The sequence below is a fragment of the Rhamphochromis longiceps genome, linkage group LG5 (assembly GCF_057381845.1).
Source record: "Rhamphochromis longiceps isolate RC_006_pf linkage group LG5, R_longiceps_female_GT1.1, whole genome shotgun sequence".
NCBI lineage: Eukaryota > Metazoa > Chordata > Actinopteri > Cichliformes > Cichlidae > Rhamphochromis > Rhamphochromis longiceps.
Genome location: NC_140561.1, coordinates 29374172 through 29392587, shown reverse-complemented (window position 1 = coordinate 29392587; position 18416 = coordinate 29374172). Strand labels below are relative to the sequence as shown.

Sequence of the window (18416 nt, the reverse complement as noted above, 5' to 3'; positions counted from 1 at the left end):
TTGAAATGAAGGTGAATTTTTACTGCAAGTCTCAGACAGATAAGGGGAGAGAAAAGAGGATGATGAGATCACAAGACAATATTGTGGAAGTGAAAGTTAGGAGAAGAAAGAGGCTTGGATCTAGCTGGGCAGAAAGGAAATGAGCAAGATGAAGAACTAAGTTAAAGAACAAACAGGGCTGAGTGGAAGGAATGAAGAACACAGAATATGTTGGGGAAAAAAGGGAAGGTTTGGCATTTGATATTTCGTCATTTTTAACTGACATTATATGCTTGCTTTTGCAATATTTTCCTAGCGACACAAGATAGGCAAATCTGAAGTCAGATTGAAATAGTGATGGTAAAAGGAATAGTGAAGAAGGACAATAAACTGTTGATGTGTTAAAATTAAACACGCTAGAATTTTATGGAAGAAAGAAAGCTGGAACTACATGCAAATTGTAATGTCCAATCCCTGTCTTCTGTAATCACTGTATCACAAAATCCAATGTCATTTTTTTGGATGTGTGTGCGTGTCTGCATGCAGAGAAGGTACCCTGCGCCCTGGCGATCGTCTCCTCAGTGTGGATGGTGTGCCACTACACAACGCAAACCACAGTGATGCTCTCAGCGTGTTGGCCCAATGTGGCCAGGAAGCCCTGTTCCAAATTGAGTACGATGTAACTATCATCGGTGAGTCCACATGTAGACACACAGACATATGCAAAAAAAAAAAAAAAAAAAGCCAAACTAACAGAGAGAGACACAAATTGAAGCTTGCAGCAAAAAAAATTTTTCTCAAATGCCAGTGAAATTTAAAAAAATGTTTTTTTGGGGTTGATTCTTTTGTTGTGATTGCTGTTGATGTGTTGGCATTTTCTGCCACCTCACGCTAAGGTCTGCCTCATTTTTCTGGGTAAAACAGCTCAGTTTAACTTGCCCGAAAAGCACTGCAAGCAATCCCCTGCTAATCATGTCTGGTTATATTTTCAAGGACATATATGCTCTTAAACTTTTTCACTGTGCTGTTCTTGGTGAAACAGATATTTAAGGTATTTGTACTTTGGTAGATTACTCTAAGATCATTTTAAGACTGTAAGAAGCAGCAAGCAGTAAAAGGTCAAATTATTAAAATAACTTCATTCTTTCCCGTTCAGACTCACTGGCAAATGCATCTGGTCCACTGTTAGTGGAAATAGCCAAATCTCCAGGAGCAACACTAGGCATCACGCTGACTTCAGCCAATCATCAAAACAAACAGGTCATTGTCATCGACCGGGTTAAACCTGGCAGCGTGGTGGACAGGTATGTATCTACATGCTACTCATTCTCCAGGCATTCTCAGTGTTTAAAACCCACTGATGTCTTACAGACCCACAGGAAGTTTCCTTTGGTGTGGGAGCTGTGATGCCCTAGACAGTGAAATTAGTGCAACCAGCCTCAGTCTAACTTATCATATGTAAGAGAATCCTTGGTGTCACATTTAAACATGCTGGCTAACTGTAATTTTTCACTAAACAGAGTTAATATTCTTAGAAACACAACTGGTATGTATGTGTTTGCATACATGCCAGCTGTAGTTTTGCCTAGATTTACCCTTTAAGTTCTGAGTGACTTTTTTGTTCTGTTAGCTGTCAAACTACAACAGAGGATGAAAGAAGCTCTGAGATGTTTCAGATATTAAGACAACATTGTAGCTCAGTACAGTTTAAATCCACAGTAAGTACTTCATGGACAGTTTTCACTCTGCAGAACTGTTTCCTTACTTTGTCTGTCTGGTTGGTTTGTTTGATGCAAAGTTACCATTAAAAGAATATTATGTATTGGAATGCTACAAAAATTATTTTCTTGAGAACAGGGCTAGTGCACAAGAATATATAGTTTACACTTTTGCAAACATCTGTCAGCTGTATATTTCTCTTTTGTTGAAAAATGGTGGACTTTATAGTTTCCCCTTCAAGATCTAATTTGATTCTGCTGTTGGATTACAGATTTGCAGTGGTTGCATTTATGTTTACAGCATATCCTCTCTGTGTAAGAAAGACACAGATAAACACACATAGACTGTGTCCAACCTTATAACTTACACAGACATCAGAAGACGGGATATTGCTTTCAGCTCCAGTCTACCTCTAAAATATACATGAAGCACTTGAAATCTGTGTCAGTGCTGAAATGAGTACTAAAATAACCTCAGTCAACAGGACAAGTTGACTGCAGAGGTCTGTGCTCTGGCACTATTCATTCCCACATGATTGCAAAGTCAGTTTGTAAAATCTAACCCCTGTGTGAAGAGCAGCGATATCATTCTGACCAGCACGGCAGCATGCCGTTGTGAGCTAAGCAGATTAATGTGTTTAGCTTATATACTGTTGGCAAAAGAACAAAAAAAAAAGCTTTTCTGAAACAGAATGGAAGCTATTTGTGTTCTGTTTATTTATCCAGTGTATTGTGGCGATAACATTTTGTGCTTATTCTCTTTTTGTCTCTTTTGTATTAGATGTGGAGCACTGCATGCTGGGGATCACCTGCTGTCTATTGATGGGACATCAACAGAGCACTGTACGGTTCTGGAGGCAACACAATTAATAGCAAGCACAACAGAACTGGTTAAATTAGAAATTCTTCCCTCGCATCAAACGAGGTTAACTGGAAAACAGCATGACACGGGTGAGTGTAACAGCTAGGGCCATCAGATTCCCAGTAAACTCTTTGGTTATTTTAGTAATCAAAATTTTACAGTTTTATCTGTCAATATTTTATCTGTCATTTGGGTAAAGTTAAAAAAAAGCCACTGGTAATTATGGAACAACCTTGTTAAATCATAATGATTCAACTCTGTTTGCGGGCTCAAGCCTCTACTATGATGGCTGATGCTGCCATCTTTTCAGCCTGCTGCATTGCTCTTATTTGAATAGGTATGACTCCTAAAATTGTTAAATTGTCTTTCTACCCATGCACAGCTTTGTTCATCACTCTTCATGTGTAGTATACCTTTGGAGCCAGAGCTTCAGAATCACTTAATCACTTAACAGTTTATTTATTTATTTTTAATATCACTTGCTTTGTTTTGTTTTTGTTGCATACATGTTTATGAAATTAAGCAGACATTTTTTGCCAGAGCATGTTGTACTGACATTTAACAGCAGGAAACATAGTTAGATAGCAGTATTTGTAATATTTAGCATGACAAATGCTAATTATTGAAGAACAATGACCATCTGTGTATTTAATTCCTGGTCAGCTCTGATTTGGCAGCTATTAAGTCGGATTCCAAAAAAAAAAAGCAGAGTAAAAACCACCAAGGAGAGTTTGTTTAGTCTTCGCCACAATTAAGTCACCTCATGCATATTTAGCAAATCCGAGTAGCAAAAAAAAAAAAAAAAAAATTCCCATTCATTCCGATGTCTTTCAGCCTCTTTTTTTAATACAACTCTACTTGAGGAATAATTTGGCCGCAATGGCAACTTTGTTCCTAATTAGCTCACCCATAGCCAAGTGATGGCTTCTCATCTGTGACAGAATTGGTGCCAATGGATTTAGAGGGGAAATCCGGATTCCAGTAACTAGTTTTTTATCGTATGTTCATGTGTTAATGCTTGCAGCTGAGGCTGCTTAAGTATGACAAGTGTACACATCACACTCACACAATGAATATTTTTAATAATTAGAAACGCATCACAGTCAACACGATCCTCTACTTGTAGACGCTGTATAGTTTTATTTTGTTTTTCCCCAAAACCTTTTTAAAAAAAATCTTTTTTGTTAGAGGAAAATCTTTAATGTGTTTCGGTCGATTAGAGATTCCCAGGAGAGGATGACAGAGATGGGATTAAAGCAACGGCTTTAAGACCGAGAAGAAAAACTAGATATTCTAGACTTGAACTAAACTAAAACCTTTCTATTTTCAATAGAAACTTTTGTGTGGTGGAAGATCGCTCTCAGCATGAAAACAGATGAAAAAGTGAATGCTGAAAAGAGAAATGGCACATGAATGAAAAATAGAGTGACAGGGAGTGTAAAGGCAAGATGGGATTTAATTAAAGTCATTACACCTCTCTTCCAGCTGTCAAAAACTGCTTACAACCTCCTCCTATCCGTTGTCCTTTTCCTCTCCTCTCTTCTCTGCCTTTGACTTCTCTTATTCTCTACACATACCTCATCTCAGAAATGTTCATCTCCTTCCATTTTGAAATTATTTTCTAGTGTTCCTCTTTGCTCTTTTTCTCTTTTATAGCTCTGTTGTGTTCTGGTATTATTTCTTGGAGTTACACGTGTGAACACAGCACACACAGACACACTTGTTCACTCGAAAGGTCACCATCTCATCTCATTTGTCTGCAAGAAGCTAAATTTATTTTTTTCCTTCTTCTAATCACAGTTTTGTGACCGCCTTTGTGTGTACATGTGTGCATTTGTGTGTGTTAGGAAATGAACACAGCTCATTAGGATACTGATGTCCTTGCAGCAGACCTTAAAGCCAGCTTGCTGCTGCCTTATTAATAGACACTCTGATGAAAGGTTTTGCAGTTGTGTGTGTGAGTAAAGTTTCAGTCGGTTTTCTTGCCACATAGATTACGTTTGGTAAATCTAGACACAAATGTGTCTTAGAATGTTCTCATGTTTCGTGTATCTTCTCATAATATATCATGTGTAAATGAGTATAAGTGTTAATTCAAAGTGGCTTTGTTATGTGTCTGTTGTCTGTGGGCATTTACAGTGTGTGTTACTGCTGCCGTTCCTTGTCAGAAGGACCGTCTCTCCGGTGTGTTTCACTGGACATAATGACTTCATTTTTACCCAAGGAGGTTTAGATGAAAAAATGTTTCCTCATTTCACGGATCTCACCCCGAGGTTGCCCAACACTTCCGCTCCTCACACGTCCTGCCATCAGAGTAGTTTAGATAAAAGGCCTCACACGTCGAGGATACAATAGCTCAGCTGGATGGCTGTGACAGCACAGAGTAGCTTCGGATAAACTTCAGAGTTTAGATACACGAGCGTAAAGGGGAATTACACACAAAGCTGTGTAGATTGTCAGGTTGTCAGCCTCGATTGTATCATTAAATTCTCAGTGGGAGTTTCCTCAAAAGAGGTTTTCCCCCAAAACTGAAGAAATGCGAATTTCTAGCAGATGACACAGTCAACTCATTTTTTTACTTTCTCCATAATGCAATGGGTAACAAGCAAATAGTCACTGATTCAATTCCCGACACAACTTGTCTTTGCGGCTGCGTCAGAAAGGGCATCTGGCATCTGGATTCTGGATTCTGCCAAATCAAACATGTGGAGCCACCTGTTGTGCTCACCACTTGTGACAAAGGGAGCAGCTGAATGTAGCTTAGAGACACTTTTTCAAGGACCTAATTAAGTGACAGTGAAATTAGTTTGGATTAAATGCAATACAGTAAGGTATTGAATTATATGTTGTCATATAATAGGTATTTTTGGAAATATGTTCACCTGATTGGTTGGTATGTGAGTGTTAGTAACCCAAAAAGTTTTATATCTCTTTTAATCACAGTTCAGATGAAATTTGTTGTAGAGTTTAACTGATAAATGAATGAATCAAGCTGAAAAGTAATGTCATCACTGCCTTAAATACTCACAGCCCACTTTGCTGGGTACATCTGTTGAAGTGCTTATTAACACAAATATCTAATCAACCAAACATACGGCAGCAACTGAATGCTTTGAGGGATATAGACGAAGCCAAGACAACCTGCTGAAGTTCAAAGCAGGCTTCAGAATGTGACAGAAAGGTGATTTAAGTGGTTTTGAATATGACATAGTTGTCAGTGCCAGACGGTGCCTGATCCTAGTATTTCAGAAACTACAGATCTTCTGGGATTTTCACAGACAAACATATAGGGTTTAAGTGGTAGATGTGCTGGTGACATTTGAACTACTCTGTGCAGTGGTTACCTGGGTGGCTATGATGTAGGGTCGATTTGCCCCTGGTAGGGTCAAAGCAAATTGGTCCAGGGTGAGCGGCCAGGTGAGGTGAGAGTTACAAGATCTCTGTGAAGAAAACATTGAGGTCTAACGACACGTCAATCAGTATCAGCCTAAAAGATTCAATCCATTGAGGAAAAGTAGATAATGCACAGCTAACTAGCTAAACAGCAAGCAGTTAGAATGGTTTTAATATGAAAAATATACAGATACTGTCTGTGACAGCCCATGGCAATCAAGATTACATGAAGTTCATGGAATGTGTGCTCTGTGTGATCATATTTGGATGAGACACGGGGCAAGACAAGCTGTACACATAACAGGAAGACAGCCGTAATGAGAGATATACCTATTATATAGGTTATAGATGAGTTATTATGTCTGAATCTCTAATTCACAATTTTATAAATTGCAATTCTGTAACATCTGCATTAATTTCTCCTTATCAGTGATCACAATGGATGATAACTCACCTTCTTGGCAAATAGCAGACATGGTAGGGTACCTCCTACCTATATCTGTGACAATGATTTAGCCTGATAGAAGCCATTTAGTGGGCTGATAGCATAGGAAGAGCAATGCTACATGTACACAAAATCTAGAAACTTTTAATTTAGGTTCAGACATTTGAATTTTGTTATTATTTTATTATTAAAATTATGTAAGAGTTGGTGTAAGGTTGGTTTAGCCTACACCTAGCCATTGATTTTAGAAGTATTAAAATTCAATGCTCATGTTTCATTGCATGTGTTTTGCAGTCAAGGTTCAGAAGTCGGACCATCCCCACTCCTGGGACCCTTGTGTTAATTACTGTCCCCCTCCAAACTCCACTCTCTGCAACACAAGTTCGACCCTCAATAAATCGTGGACAGCCTCTAACAACAACACAATCAACAACCTTGACTACTGCAAGTGTAAGAACACAAACACAACACAACTTGGTACTACATAAGTAAGCCAAATACCGAATGGTATTTGGCTTATTGATGATGGCAGGCAATGTCTGTGAAAGGGTAAATGAGACATCAAATGTATGCTGCCCAGTGGAATGTATATGTAGTGTTGTTTAAAAAGATATATTTTAAAAATCTCTACATATTTTTAAGACTATTTAAAGCATGTCTCTATGAATTCTCATCTTGTGATTTAAAGATAAGCATCATAGGCATATATTTTAAATATACGTGGCATTGTGCAGTGCAGTGTCTTTGGTCATGTGGAAATATGACAAGAAAACTGGAGGTTTCGAAAGAGGCCCAAGCAAGCACAAGGAGAGCATATACATTTCTCACCAAACCCAATACCTTACAGCTGTGAGACAACACTGCTAACTACTCAGCCGCCATGCTGTGAAAATAAAGCACCAAACAAGAAAATTTTACCTGACATATCCATGTTTGCGGTATTTAACATGTGCTCTTTGACTCTTTGTTTTCCTTTTCCATTTCCCAGACAAAGAAAGAGATTTATTAGCATCTACTTCTTCGGTTTTTTAATTTAATTCTTAAAAGTCTAATTTATTGCTCATGTATTGCAATATTGAAAATAGACTTCTTTTCCCTCACTCTTTTTTTGCAGCTCTTGTATCAGCCAGTTTCTCTCCTGCCTCTACAACCACTTCTGGCCCCAGCAGCCAGAGCTCGAGCACGTTACCCAGGCCCACTGTTCCCATGAGTCCCCGTAATTCACTGCTTAAACGGCGGCAGAGAAAGAAAGAGCATAAGAGCTCCTGTAGGTTCCATCTCCCTGTGTCTTTGCATGATGGATCTAATTTCACAGAAGGGATGAAACTAACTGTAATCTATGTGTCTGTGTGTTTTTAGTGTCCCTGGCCTCCAGTTCGGTGGGTCCAGGTGGTCAGGTGGTTCATGTAGAGACCAGTGAGGTTGTCTTAACAGGTGACCCACTGAACGGCTTTGGTGTACAACTACAGGGAGGAATATTTGCCACCGAAACGCTGTCAGCACCACCACTTATTCGATTCATAGAGCCTGACAGCTCTGCAGAGAGGTGAGCGTGCATGCTGACCCAATCATAAGGATGCACGTTTGTAGCATAAATTAAATCTAAACTACAATAACTGTCATCTGTAGCTTTTTCACTGCAATATCAAATTTAGTCTGACTTTTTTTCTTTTTTTTTTTTGGCACTACAATGTCAAAAGTCTTGTTTTTGTTTCCCTGCTTTGTGATTCACTGCCCCACCGTCATTGTTTTATTTCTGGTTCCCAGCTAGCCATGTTTCCACCTGTGTCTGTGTCTTTAGTCAGTCTTTTGTGGACATATAGTCACAGGCTTTTCTTGTGTTGCTAATTTGTGCCTCTGAGTCACTTCCATTCTTTGTCTTATCATTAACCCAAAAATCAATTTTAGTATGCTACACTGTTTCAATTCCAAAATGCATCTGGAAGAGAGAGGACAGAAGTGGCTTGTCAGAAGGGATATATAGAAGGTGCACAGGTGTATCCTTTGTGCAAGTGTTTTCAACCTCATTGTCTATAAGAGGCATGACACACAGTTGGCATATACAAACATGATGGAAAGAGGACTCTTCAAATAACTCATTCCTTTAAGCAACAATCCTGTGTGGAAATAAAAATGAATAAAAAAAAAAACTATAACATCTCACATTGTCTCATCTTGTGAAGTTGAGTAAAAGTGACCCTACATTAAATACAAATCTGCCATAAGCACAGTTATATCTGAGATCTGAAAATACAGCAGTAGTTGGACTATGCAAGTACTTAAATTTATATTGTGCTTTCCTAGTCTTAGTGATTCCTCAGTGCTTCTAATTACACTTTAACCATACATACAGACATTATTTTATTCCATCAATATTAAGCACCGCACCTCACACCTGTGGGCAATTTAGAATTACAAGTTAACCAAACTGCATGTCTTTAGACTGTGGAAAGAAACCAGAGTAGCCAGAAGAAACCCACACAGCCCAGGGAGAGCATGAAAAATCTACGCAGAAAGAGCCTTGCTGGGAACCTTCTTGCTGTGAGGTGACAGTGCTAAGCACTGTATCACCACGCCACCCTATTTCAGATCTCATGTCTATTACAAGGCACCACCCTTCAACACACCCTCTTTCCTTATTATGACTATTTTAGATTCAAGATTCAAGAGCTTTATTGTCAATACACAGTATACAGGTACCGAAATGCTGTTTCACCCCAAGCCCCCCATGGTGCATTTATAAGTATATAAAAGATATATCTCCAAGAGATATAAAACTAGGATTTACAAATAAATAGCATGTTAAATTTCGGTAAAATTAAGGGATAAAAAGGTACTAATTACAAACTATACAATGCTATACAATACTATAATGCTAACTATACAATACTAAATGTATGATAAATAAAGACAGGGACAGAAACAATACAAAGTGGATTGTGCGGTAGGTATTGAATACCAGGTTCAAGTTATTGTCCGGATATTGTAGACGAGACAGGACAAAGACATGTGCAAGATGCAAAATGTGCAAATATAGTATTATTTAGATGTGTGTTCAGTAGCTATGGGACTTATATGCACCATATTTTATCACTCCTATACTGCTTTGAGATTTCCACATGATATTTCAAAGACTAACTAGTGCTTGTCTCTGTGGAGCAAATATGGTAGCAACATGGTGGCAAAGTCAAAGTATCCTTTGAACTCTGTCACTGTTTCGTATAAAATACACCCAGACATGACATATAAAGTTTTAAGATTCCTTAAAACCACCTTTCTTATTAATTTGACCCACATTGGTGCATGTAAAAACTGTTAATAGACATGGGTAAAATATGACCTTTCCTCACAGTTACAGTGTAGTAAAATTATAGATGTGTAATTTAAAAACTTTGTAACAGGATGTTCACTTGTATTTGTGTAGTTGTACAACAACTGTACAAATGGCCTTCTGTTTGTTTGAGGACAAATGCCGACTTTAATGTTGCATTAACAGAGTTTTAGTTAGCTTCCCTGTGTGTGTTTGGATGTCAGTGTTAGTGTGGGTGGGTGTGTTAGACTGATGTTTTGGTGTATTAGCAGCTCTTCTTGGCTCTGTATTATGTGTGGGTGTTTAAATGTTTGGAAGAATTTCTGTGCATGAGTAGGGTTTTTTTGTGAACACTGGCATGCAAGTGTGTGCGTGCCCACAGTCTTCTGCATGCTTGTGTCTGCTGTTTCTCAGTAATTTGTTCACAACTTCATTTAAGTCTCTGTATGAATTCTTAGTCGTGTCTGGATCATGATGCTGTGCTTATGTCCGTGTCCATTGATTGATGTTGATGTTTCCATCATATTAACAGCTTCTGTAAGTGCTGGGTGTGTTTCGGCACCCTGAGGCCACACTCCCTACTCCATTAGCGCCCACACTAACAACACTAATTAGCTAGCATCCCTTTGCCCACTCTGGAGGAATCAATAAGTACCTTTCTTTCCGCTTGGCAGTGTGAATCCAAATAACCCCCTTTACACCACCCCGAATTACAATTATCCACAACTTATAGCCTTTAAAACTGTACGATTTGTGCAGCAGTGGTCTGTGGAGCTCTTTTTAAGGTTTTAACCTGTAATTATTTTCCTTTGGTGCTGCGAATGCTGGAAGATTTGTTTTGTAAATGGTAGACCATTTGCCATAACTTAAAATGTGTATATTGTACCACTAAAGGTTTCTATATTTAATGTTTATTTTTGAAAAAGGAAGGGGCCAAAAAAAAAAATCAGACTATTAATAAAAGATTCAAAAAGCATAAACCTAGTTATGCTCCAGTAATTTCTTGCCTTATTTGGCCCTTTTCCCCAAAAATGATAATGGCATAGAGAGTAATATTAAGACAGCAGGGAGCCACGTTATCTGCCTGTGTACACAAACCACCATGAGAACTCCATACATACAGATTTATGTAAGGTGGAGTGTATTTTACATGTTTTAATATAATAAAAATACTAAAATTTTAGTCGTACTTTCAAATTTCAAGTGCACAGTCAACTATTACAATGGAAGATTGCATAGTGATGAGCAAACAGAGAGCACTAAAAACAGAAAAAAACACAGCAAAGTAAATGTTAAACAAACAGCCACACAAAAATGGGTCAGTTATCAAACAGCAGTTTGAAGGTGGATGTTCACTGTAATAATTGGAACTTGATATTGTTGCCAAATTTAGAAGCAGCGTGAGTCTGACAAAACAACTATTTGTATCCTAATCCCACTTTAACTTGTTTAGTTCTGCACATTTATAGTCCTGATGATGACGGTTTGTCTGGGATTATAAATATGACTAGTTGTTGTTAAAGTAACTTTTATCATTTGGCTTCAGTTAAGGTTAGAAGATGAAAATTAAATTATTAGTGTAAATTAATACGACAGCAAGGCAGTCATAGGGCTGCACTAAACAGAATGAAAAAAATGAGACAACGAAAGCGAAGAAAGGACTTGGGGTTCTTGAACAATTAATGGGAAATGGAGGAGAAAGAACGACAGGAATGAGAGCTATGGCAGACCATTTTATCCTCGGTAAATCATAATGAAGATGTCTGGCTGTATATTAATACAAGTCACCCACTCGTGGCTTAATGGAAGATACAGTGCCTCATTTGTGCATGTGTGTCACATGAAAGAAAAAACCTAGATGTCCTGGAAATCTATAGGGCACCAACTACATTACAGTGAGGCCGAATTAAACGGAGACAAAAACATTTCATCTTCATTTTCTTCTGTCAGATGTCACCTTCGTGCAGAAGTGGATAACTGTTGTAATAATTTCATTGCAAGAAGGAACATGGCTTTGGGTCAATTCTAGGAGTTGACATTTCACCCTTAAGCCACAAAAGTTACCCAAAAACACTCCATATTTCTATTGTTTAGCCAGTTTTGTGTTTCAAAGTCACACGTTTAAGCTACTCAAATATTTACCTTCCTTTGCTTTTCTTAGCCACACATTGCATTTGTTTTTAATTTCTTCTGAAGCTCACTGCATGAGCTATCTTATTCTGTTAGGCTGGAGTATTATAGTCTGACTCACAGACGGGGATCTTCTCATCAAGTTTTTCCTTCCAGATCCTTGAAAAGCAAGAAAGCTGGAATTGCTTTAAGTCTGAATAAACAGTGACATATTAATAATATCAGAGGATAATATATCAACAGAAAAGGCACATGATTCCTGAATTTAATAGTCACAGGTAATGCGCTTTGATTTAATTCCAACAGTCGTTTATTTAATGAGCAGCCAGGGTTGGTGTATTTTGGAAATAATAGCTAAACAGCAGCATAAAAGCCACAGTATCTAAAAATAATGTGAAATGTAACACAGTGGGGAGTCATAAGCTTACGCTCCTGTCATCTGTCTGTAAAACGAATTGAAGGAGGGGGAAAAATTCCAGATAGGGCAGCTACTGACAGTTAGCAAACATAAATGCCTGAATTTTTATTCTCCCCTTGGGACCAGTTTGACCCTGGAGGTAATCATATTAAATAGGCATAGACAATAGCGAGACAAACAGGCTTTATTTCAGGCAGCAGGATCTGACAGCTTGTGTGAACATAATGCTGAGTGTGGTGTACTGCCTGAGTGAGCTGATGTTTGGAAAGTTCTTGAAACCGTGGTCTCGCGCTCCAGTAGATCGTCCTTGTAAACAAATAACTGGAGAACTTTAGTTTAGTTGAAGCCACTCCAAAATGACAGGTTTCCTCTCCATTGAAAAAACTCCTCTTCCTTTTAAAACCCAGCAAGATGTCAGTCCTAATAGTGATTACAGTTTATCACAAAAAGGTGTCTTGCCTTATGGAAACGTATACTTTGTTTTTAATCTCATTGTTGATGATGCATGGATATGAAACACAGGGAAATGAATTATATGTAGAGTTGTACTACATGCTCATATGTATCCTTGTGATATATATAGGAACAGGACCAAAGATTTTAAATCTTTACTTTTACATTTATGTTTATATTAATCATTATATCAACCCCAACCCTAATTCTGAGCTTTATCCCATGAAAATCACTAAATACATTTAGTACTCTTGTAGGTGAGATAGGTTTGTTGTTACCATTATTTGTGTCTTTGCAAAGTTTCTGTCAGAGTACTCTGTGGACTACTTCTTCATATTTAAACCAACAGTCCAGAGTACTTTAAATCCATTCAGTGTGAGACCAGAATTTATGAGTTTTGTTTTAAAAGCAAGAAAACCTCATTCAGATTCACACTGGTTATTAGTTAATACTACCAAAACTTTCTTAGCACAATGCATGTACATGTGAATGACAAATCAAAGAGGAAATGTGTTGTTTATGTGTTGCTTTTTAGTCTTTCTGCAGTTTTGTAAGAGTTTTTTTTTTTTTTACATCCTGAGAGCATCACAGAAAACTGAAAAAGAGAAATCATTTTAAAACAAAAACCTTACTGGAAGTTGTAGATAGGGGAGAAACTATTACACACTTTGCTGCACTGGTAAAATAAAATGAGGGCTGGAGAGTTTTTGTTTTGCTTTTTCCACTTTTTTCTCTGCAACCTGTCAAGCATGGAAGCATTGCTTTTCCAATCACTAAAGCGTCTTGATTTTCTCTTAGGTGTGGCCTGCTGCAGGTAGGAGACCGTCTTCTGTCGATCAATGGAATCCCCACAGAAGACGGAACACTCGAGGAAGCCAATCAGCTCCTCCGAGATGCTGCATTGACCAATAAGGTCACACTGGAAATAGAGTTTGATGTAGCAGGTTTGTAAACTTGGCAAAACGTTTTAGACCTTATACCATGTCACACATGCACCATACATATTCCTTGCTAATTTGCGAAGCCTGAAAAACGTTTTCACAAAATAGAAAGACACCTTTGTGTTCTTTAATAGCTCCCATTTAAGACATACCTTTGTTTAAAAAGCACATATAATCTCATTTTCACAGACTGGATATACTGGTGAGATTCCTGTGCTGTGAGCTTTTGTGTTAGCACAGGCAGGATTAGACAGAATAAATACAGCTCTTCACTGCAGAGCATGGCACCATTGACATGCTGTCAACCCCTGTGGAAAGTATGAAGAGTTCATTCAGGGTCTTTATTTCTGATTTCTCTGTAGAAGAAAAGTCTCAACAGATTCCATTTTGGAAAATGTTAAACTCGGATTAGGATTACATCAATCCAAGATTATTTTTTAGGAATCAAATTACATTAAATAAATACAGTGTAGTGCTTCTTTTGAAGGGAATCTGTTCAGTACTATAATTTCATCATTCTAGTAAGTGAAGGCTGAATGACCTGCTTTCTTTTTTAACTTTGATATAATTTTTCAAAAAGTCATTTTTGTTTTTTTGTTGTTATTCATAATAATGATTCAAAAGAGACTTGGTAAAAAAATACATGTGTAGTATAATGGAATTATACATCCAGGCATGTACTTTTACACCTGTAAGTGTAAAAAGTCCTTGTGAAAAAATAAAGTACTGTGCAGTTTAGGTAGTCAGTGGGAATTTTCAAACAATTTAAGTGTTTGATTGAGGTCTCTGCAGTTATTAATAGTAGCTTTTTCACTCATTAAGTTATATGGCTAGCAGATAATTTGGAGGTAAAGGATGCTCATAACTAACTCTATAAATTAAAAAGAATAGATTTATTAGATCTACTGATAATAACCCTAAATTTGGGTGGTAAGTATTCACCCAGTGTTATATTTATATTGGTTTTTGTTTGCTTGATTGTTAGTGTGTTTTCCTTTTTAACTACTTTGAGTAGATCTGTTTTGTTGTCTGCTTTCCTGCACAAGCTGTTCAGGAAATTAAATGACCTTTTCTTGGTGAGCGAAACAAACTCTAAAGTAAGAAACAGATCCAAGTAAGGAGTCAGAAAGCCTTACGTAGTTGCTGTGCTTACAGTTTTAAAGGTGTTTTACTGGTAGAATTAGTATTTACTCCTGTAGGCAAACAATGAGGATTTACAGTCCCCGTTTGCCATGTAGGAGAGTATTATCTGTTTCTTTTTACATTACTTGTTTCTCTGGTTATGCTTAAGTGTGTGTCTGTGTTTCTGTTGCAGAATCAGTGGTGCCAAGCAGTGGTACTTTCCACGTCAAACTGCCGAAGAAAAGAGGAGTGGAACTGGGGCTCACCATCAGTGGTAGGAACACACACACTTGAAACATTTTTCATGTGATCCACTTTTTGTTTTGAACAGCTGCTGGCAGAATGTTTAAAATTCATTCGACCACCCACATGCATTTTTTATGATAACAAAGTCTGCAGAGAAGCTAAGCTATAAATTCCAACAATGTTTATTAAATGCTGTAGATATTGTTTGTCTTTCTGGTGCCACTAGCATTACACTGTGTGTCCAGCATTTTTTCAGTTAGAGATAAGTCACTTAGTTTCAACTGAGGAAAATCTACACAAAATCTCTACAGTGATGTTTTTGACTAAGCTTTGAACTTCACTTCAATGGTCCATTGTGGAGAAGAGACAGTTGAGAGGAAAAGGTATACTTTGGATTCCATCTCCTGATTCTTCCAACTTCATCTATGATCATGAGCTTTAAGTAGCGACCAAAAGAAAGAGATCCTAAGTGATCAAAATCAGTTTTCTCCATAGATCTGTTGGGTTCAGACACCACACTGCTATGCAATAACTATGCATGCAATTATCAGATGGACTTCAAAGCAGAAAAACATGAATGACTGCTCACCTGTTGTTTGTCTATGTTCACAGCCTAAGACATAGCCCTGCATTAGGGGACAGGTTCCAAAATTTTAAGGCGGGCTCGCAGTAGAACTAGACCTCCTTTTCATCAAAAGATGAAGTAGTGCGGGGATTTAATAAGGATGCCTCCTGGGTACTTTCCTTTAGAGATTCTCCAGGCTTGGAGGAGATCCAAGTGTAGACCCAGAACTCACTGGAGAAAATATATATCTCATCTGAGCTGGAGCATCAGGGAATCCCCCTGCAGGGAACTGTAAAAGGACGTCTGAATTACTGATGAGCCTGGTGCCGCTGCAGTAAAGAAAAGAAATTGAAGCTAAACTTTGTGGCAGCAGTTCGTAGGTTGATGTTAGTTTGAATTCGAGTGCACAAGGTCAGGGTTAATTTTTCTAGTTTTTGTGAAACACATTTCTCGGTATCATTAAATATACTATGAGATGAACAAAAATACTGGCTATGAGCTACCCGCTAACATCAATGGTCAACCTCACTGTGTGTTAAATAAATAGGAGTAAATTTATGTTGCAGAATCCATAGAGCCTTTCCAAAGTTGATGTTCAAAAAGAACACATGGGCGCAATGATCAGTGGTCATGTAGTGTATACAGTACAATGTCGCCTTAAACATTTGTAATCAAAAATAAAAGCACACACTTGCGCATTTACCCTGCAGACTTGGAATTATTCTGCCAGTCAAAAGTGGTTATTGAGAAAGTAATTCATCACACGCTAACTGTATCTGTAAAGCTTTATAGCACAGTTTTCATTCTTCACTGGGAATGACCTAAATTCAGTGTTTAATTATACCTAGCCTGGAATGTGGGTATAATGTAGTGTTCCACGCTGTATTATTTTAAGAAGCATTAGCTCAGTGACAGGCGAAATACTGAACCTGACACATTTTTAAATATTTAAAGAGAAGATAATTGAAGACGGCTGGGCCCCAGCAATTTTGCTGGAGGTTGTGTGGAAGAAAACAAGCAGGCAATGCCTATTTATTTTTCTTGTCCACTATGTTGAATTTCTTTAAAGAAAATATGCACTTTTTATGTCTAGGATTTTGGGCCTTAACTTAATATGTTATATATTTTTTAATGGTGATGTAAATCATTGTCTGTGTTTTGGAGTAAATACTAAATCGAGGTGTGATATCTGGCTCCTAAAGATTGTCTTGACTGCCTGTAAAAATGCTGCCATTAAATCCTCAGAGTAAACCTGCTTTTGTGTATCTTTTTGGCGTTGCCAGTTCCACATGCCCCTTTGTCCACTCAACATGATTGGGGGGTACTGAAGGAGATGCAGCTGTGAATGTACTTTCTTTTAGTCTCTCTTATTTTCTCTCTATCCCTTCTTACATTAGGCATCAATGCTAAAAACCTTGTGTGCACCTTGTGTGTATCTGCACATGCCTACTATGCCTGCCTCTGATGTTTGCTGATACCAAGTGACATTTCATATCCCTGCCACACATTTGCATTTAAAAGTGCTGTATATATATATCGTGTAAGAAAAATAGCTGAAGACATAAGCACCGCAGAAACAGTGCAGCTCTCTTAAGTTATTTCTGCAAACCAGTCCTACAGGATAACTGAGAGTATACTATAGTGTAACTATAGCGAGTCTAAGCGCATAAAAACATTTTTGTCCTTATTTCAACTTTCCTAGCTAAAGAGACAGGATGTTTGAGCTATCATGTAAATCAAATGTCCAAATCAAACCAATTCTCTTACCTCTGGTCATTTTCAGCCCTGAAATGTGGGATTTTATTATTTAGTTACTCCCTTGTTCTTCAGTGACATTGTAGTGATGTGTTATAGTTGTAACCATCTAAATAACTAATGATAATAACCTCAAATTAAGTTATATTGTCACAATTCTGATGTATGGTGTATATAAAATGGTATAAAGCAGGTTGTTCCTTGGCCGCATTTGAGACAAGAGAATGGTGCAATGGTGCCACCTGCTGAACAGAAAATATTCACAGCTAGCAAAGACATGGAGCTTCTGGGCTCACGCTCAGAGAGCAGGGAACCCAAAATGTTGGCTATTGTGACAAATCTGCGTGCAGGCAATTTGTCCTGATGGGATTAAAGAGGTGATATTAGAGGATGGATGGATGACTATACAACCTTAATGTTACTATTTATATTGAACTGATTATTATTATTATTATTATTATTATTATTGTTGTTGTTGTTGTTGTTGTTGTTATTTTTATTTGTTGACTGACATGTTATATTTTGATGTTGTTGCTGCTGTTCCTTCTAAATCTTATTATGGTTTCATCTACCTTAACAGCCAGTAAGAAGCCAGGGGAGCCTCTTATCATTTCTGACATCAAGAAGGGGAGCATGGCTCACAGGTATTTTTTTAGGGACTAGTGTTATATTCCTTTGTAAGGACTGCATGTTTCGCTTTTTTTGGGGGGGGGGGGGGGGGGGGGGTCTGCCACCTTAAAAAAAAATCATTTTCAATTTAATTTTGTTCTGGGGTTTTTTGTTTTGTTTTGTTTTCTGTTTTTGAATTTATATCCATATTATAGTTCACTTTGTCCTTGTGTTTTATGACACTTGTTACAATGTATCACCTTCTGGGCTATTTTGTTTTGTTTTTAATCTTAGAGTAAATTGCACACTAAGAACTAAAGGACACCAGACTTTACTAGTCATGTGTGTTTCTCTTGTTCACAGTAATACACAGTTACAGTGATATGAGCTTTAACATAGACCCCCTTGCCCTAATCCTTTGTGTCCTATATTCAGCAACGTGCTGGACACTGGAAGAAATTTTTTTGGTC

General features: G+C 37.7%; 1 protein-coding gene across 2 annotated transcripts in view; it reads left to right on the top strand.

Moving 5' to 3' along the window:
- Positions 1–18416, top strand: part of grip2b (glutamate receptor interacting protein 2b) — a 293179-nt gene that overhangs the window by 251328 nt on the left and 23435 nt on the right. For both annotated transcript variants that reach the window (XM_085407118.1, XM_085407117.1), the window contains exons 7-15: positions 526–671; positions 1136–1283; positions 2479–2648; positions 6692–6847; positions 7512–7664; positions 7757–7943; positions 13507–13652; positions 14965–15045; positions 17918–17981. In XM_085407118.1, the coding sequence (XP_085263244.1) occupies positions 526–671; positions 1136–1283; positions 2479–2648; positions 6692–6847; positions 7512–7664; positions 7757–7943; positions 13507–13652; positions 14965–15045; positions 17918–17981 (1251 nt within the window). The remainder of the gene's footprint in view (positions 1–525; positions 672–1135; positions 1284–2478; positions 2649–6691; positions 6848–7511; positions 7665–7756; positions 7944–13506; positions 13653–14964; positions 15046–17917; positions 17982–18416) is intronic.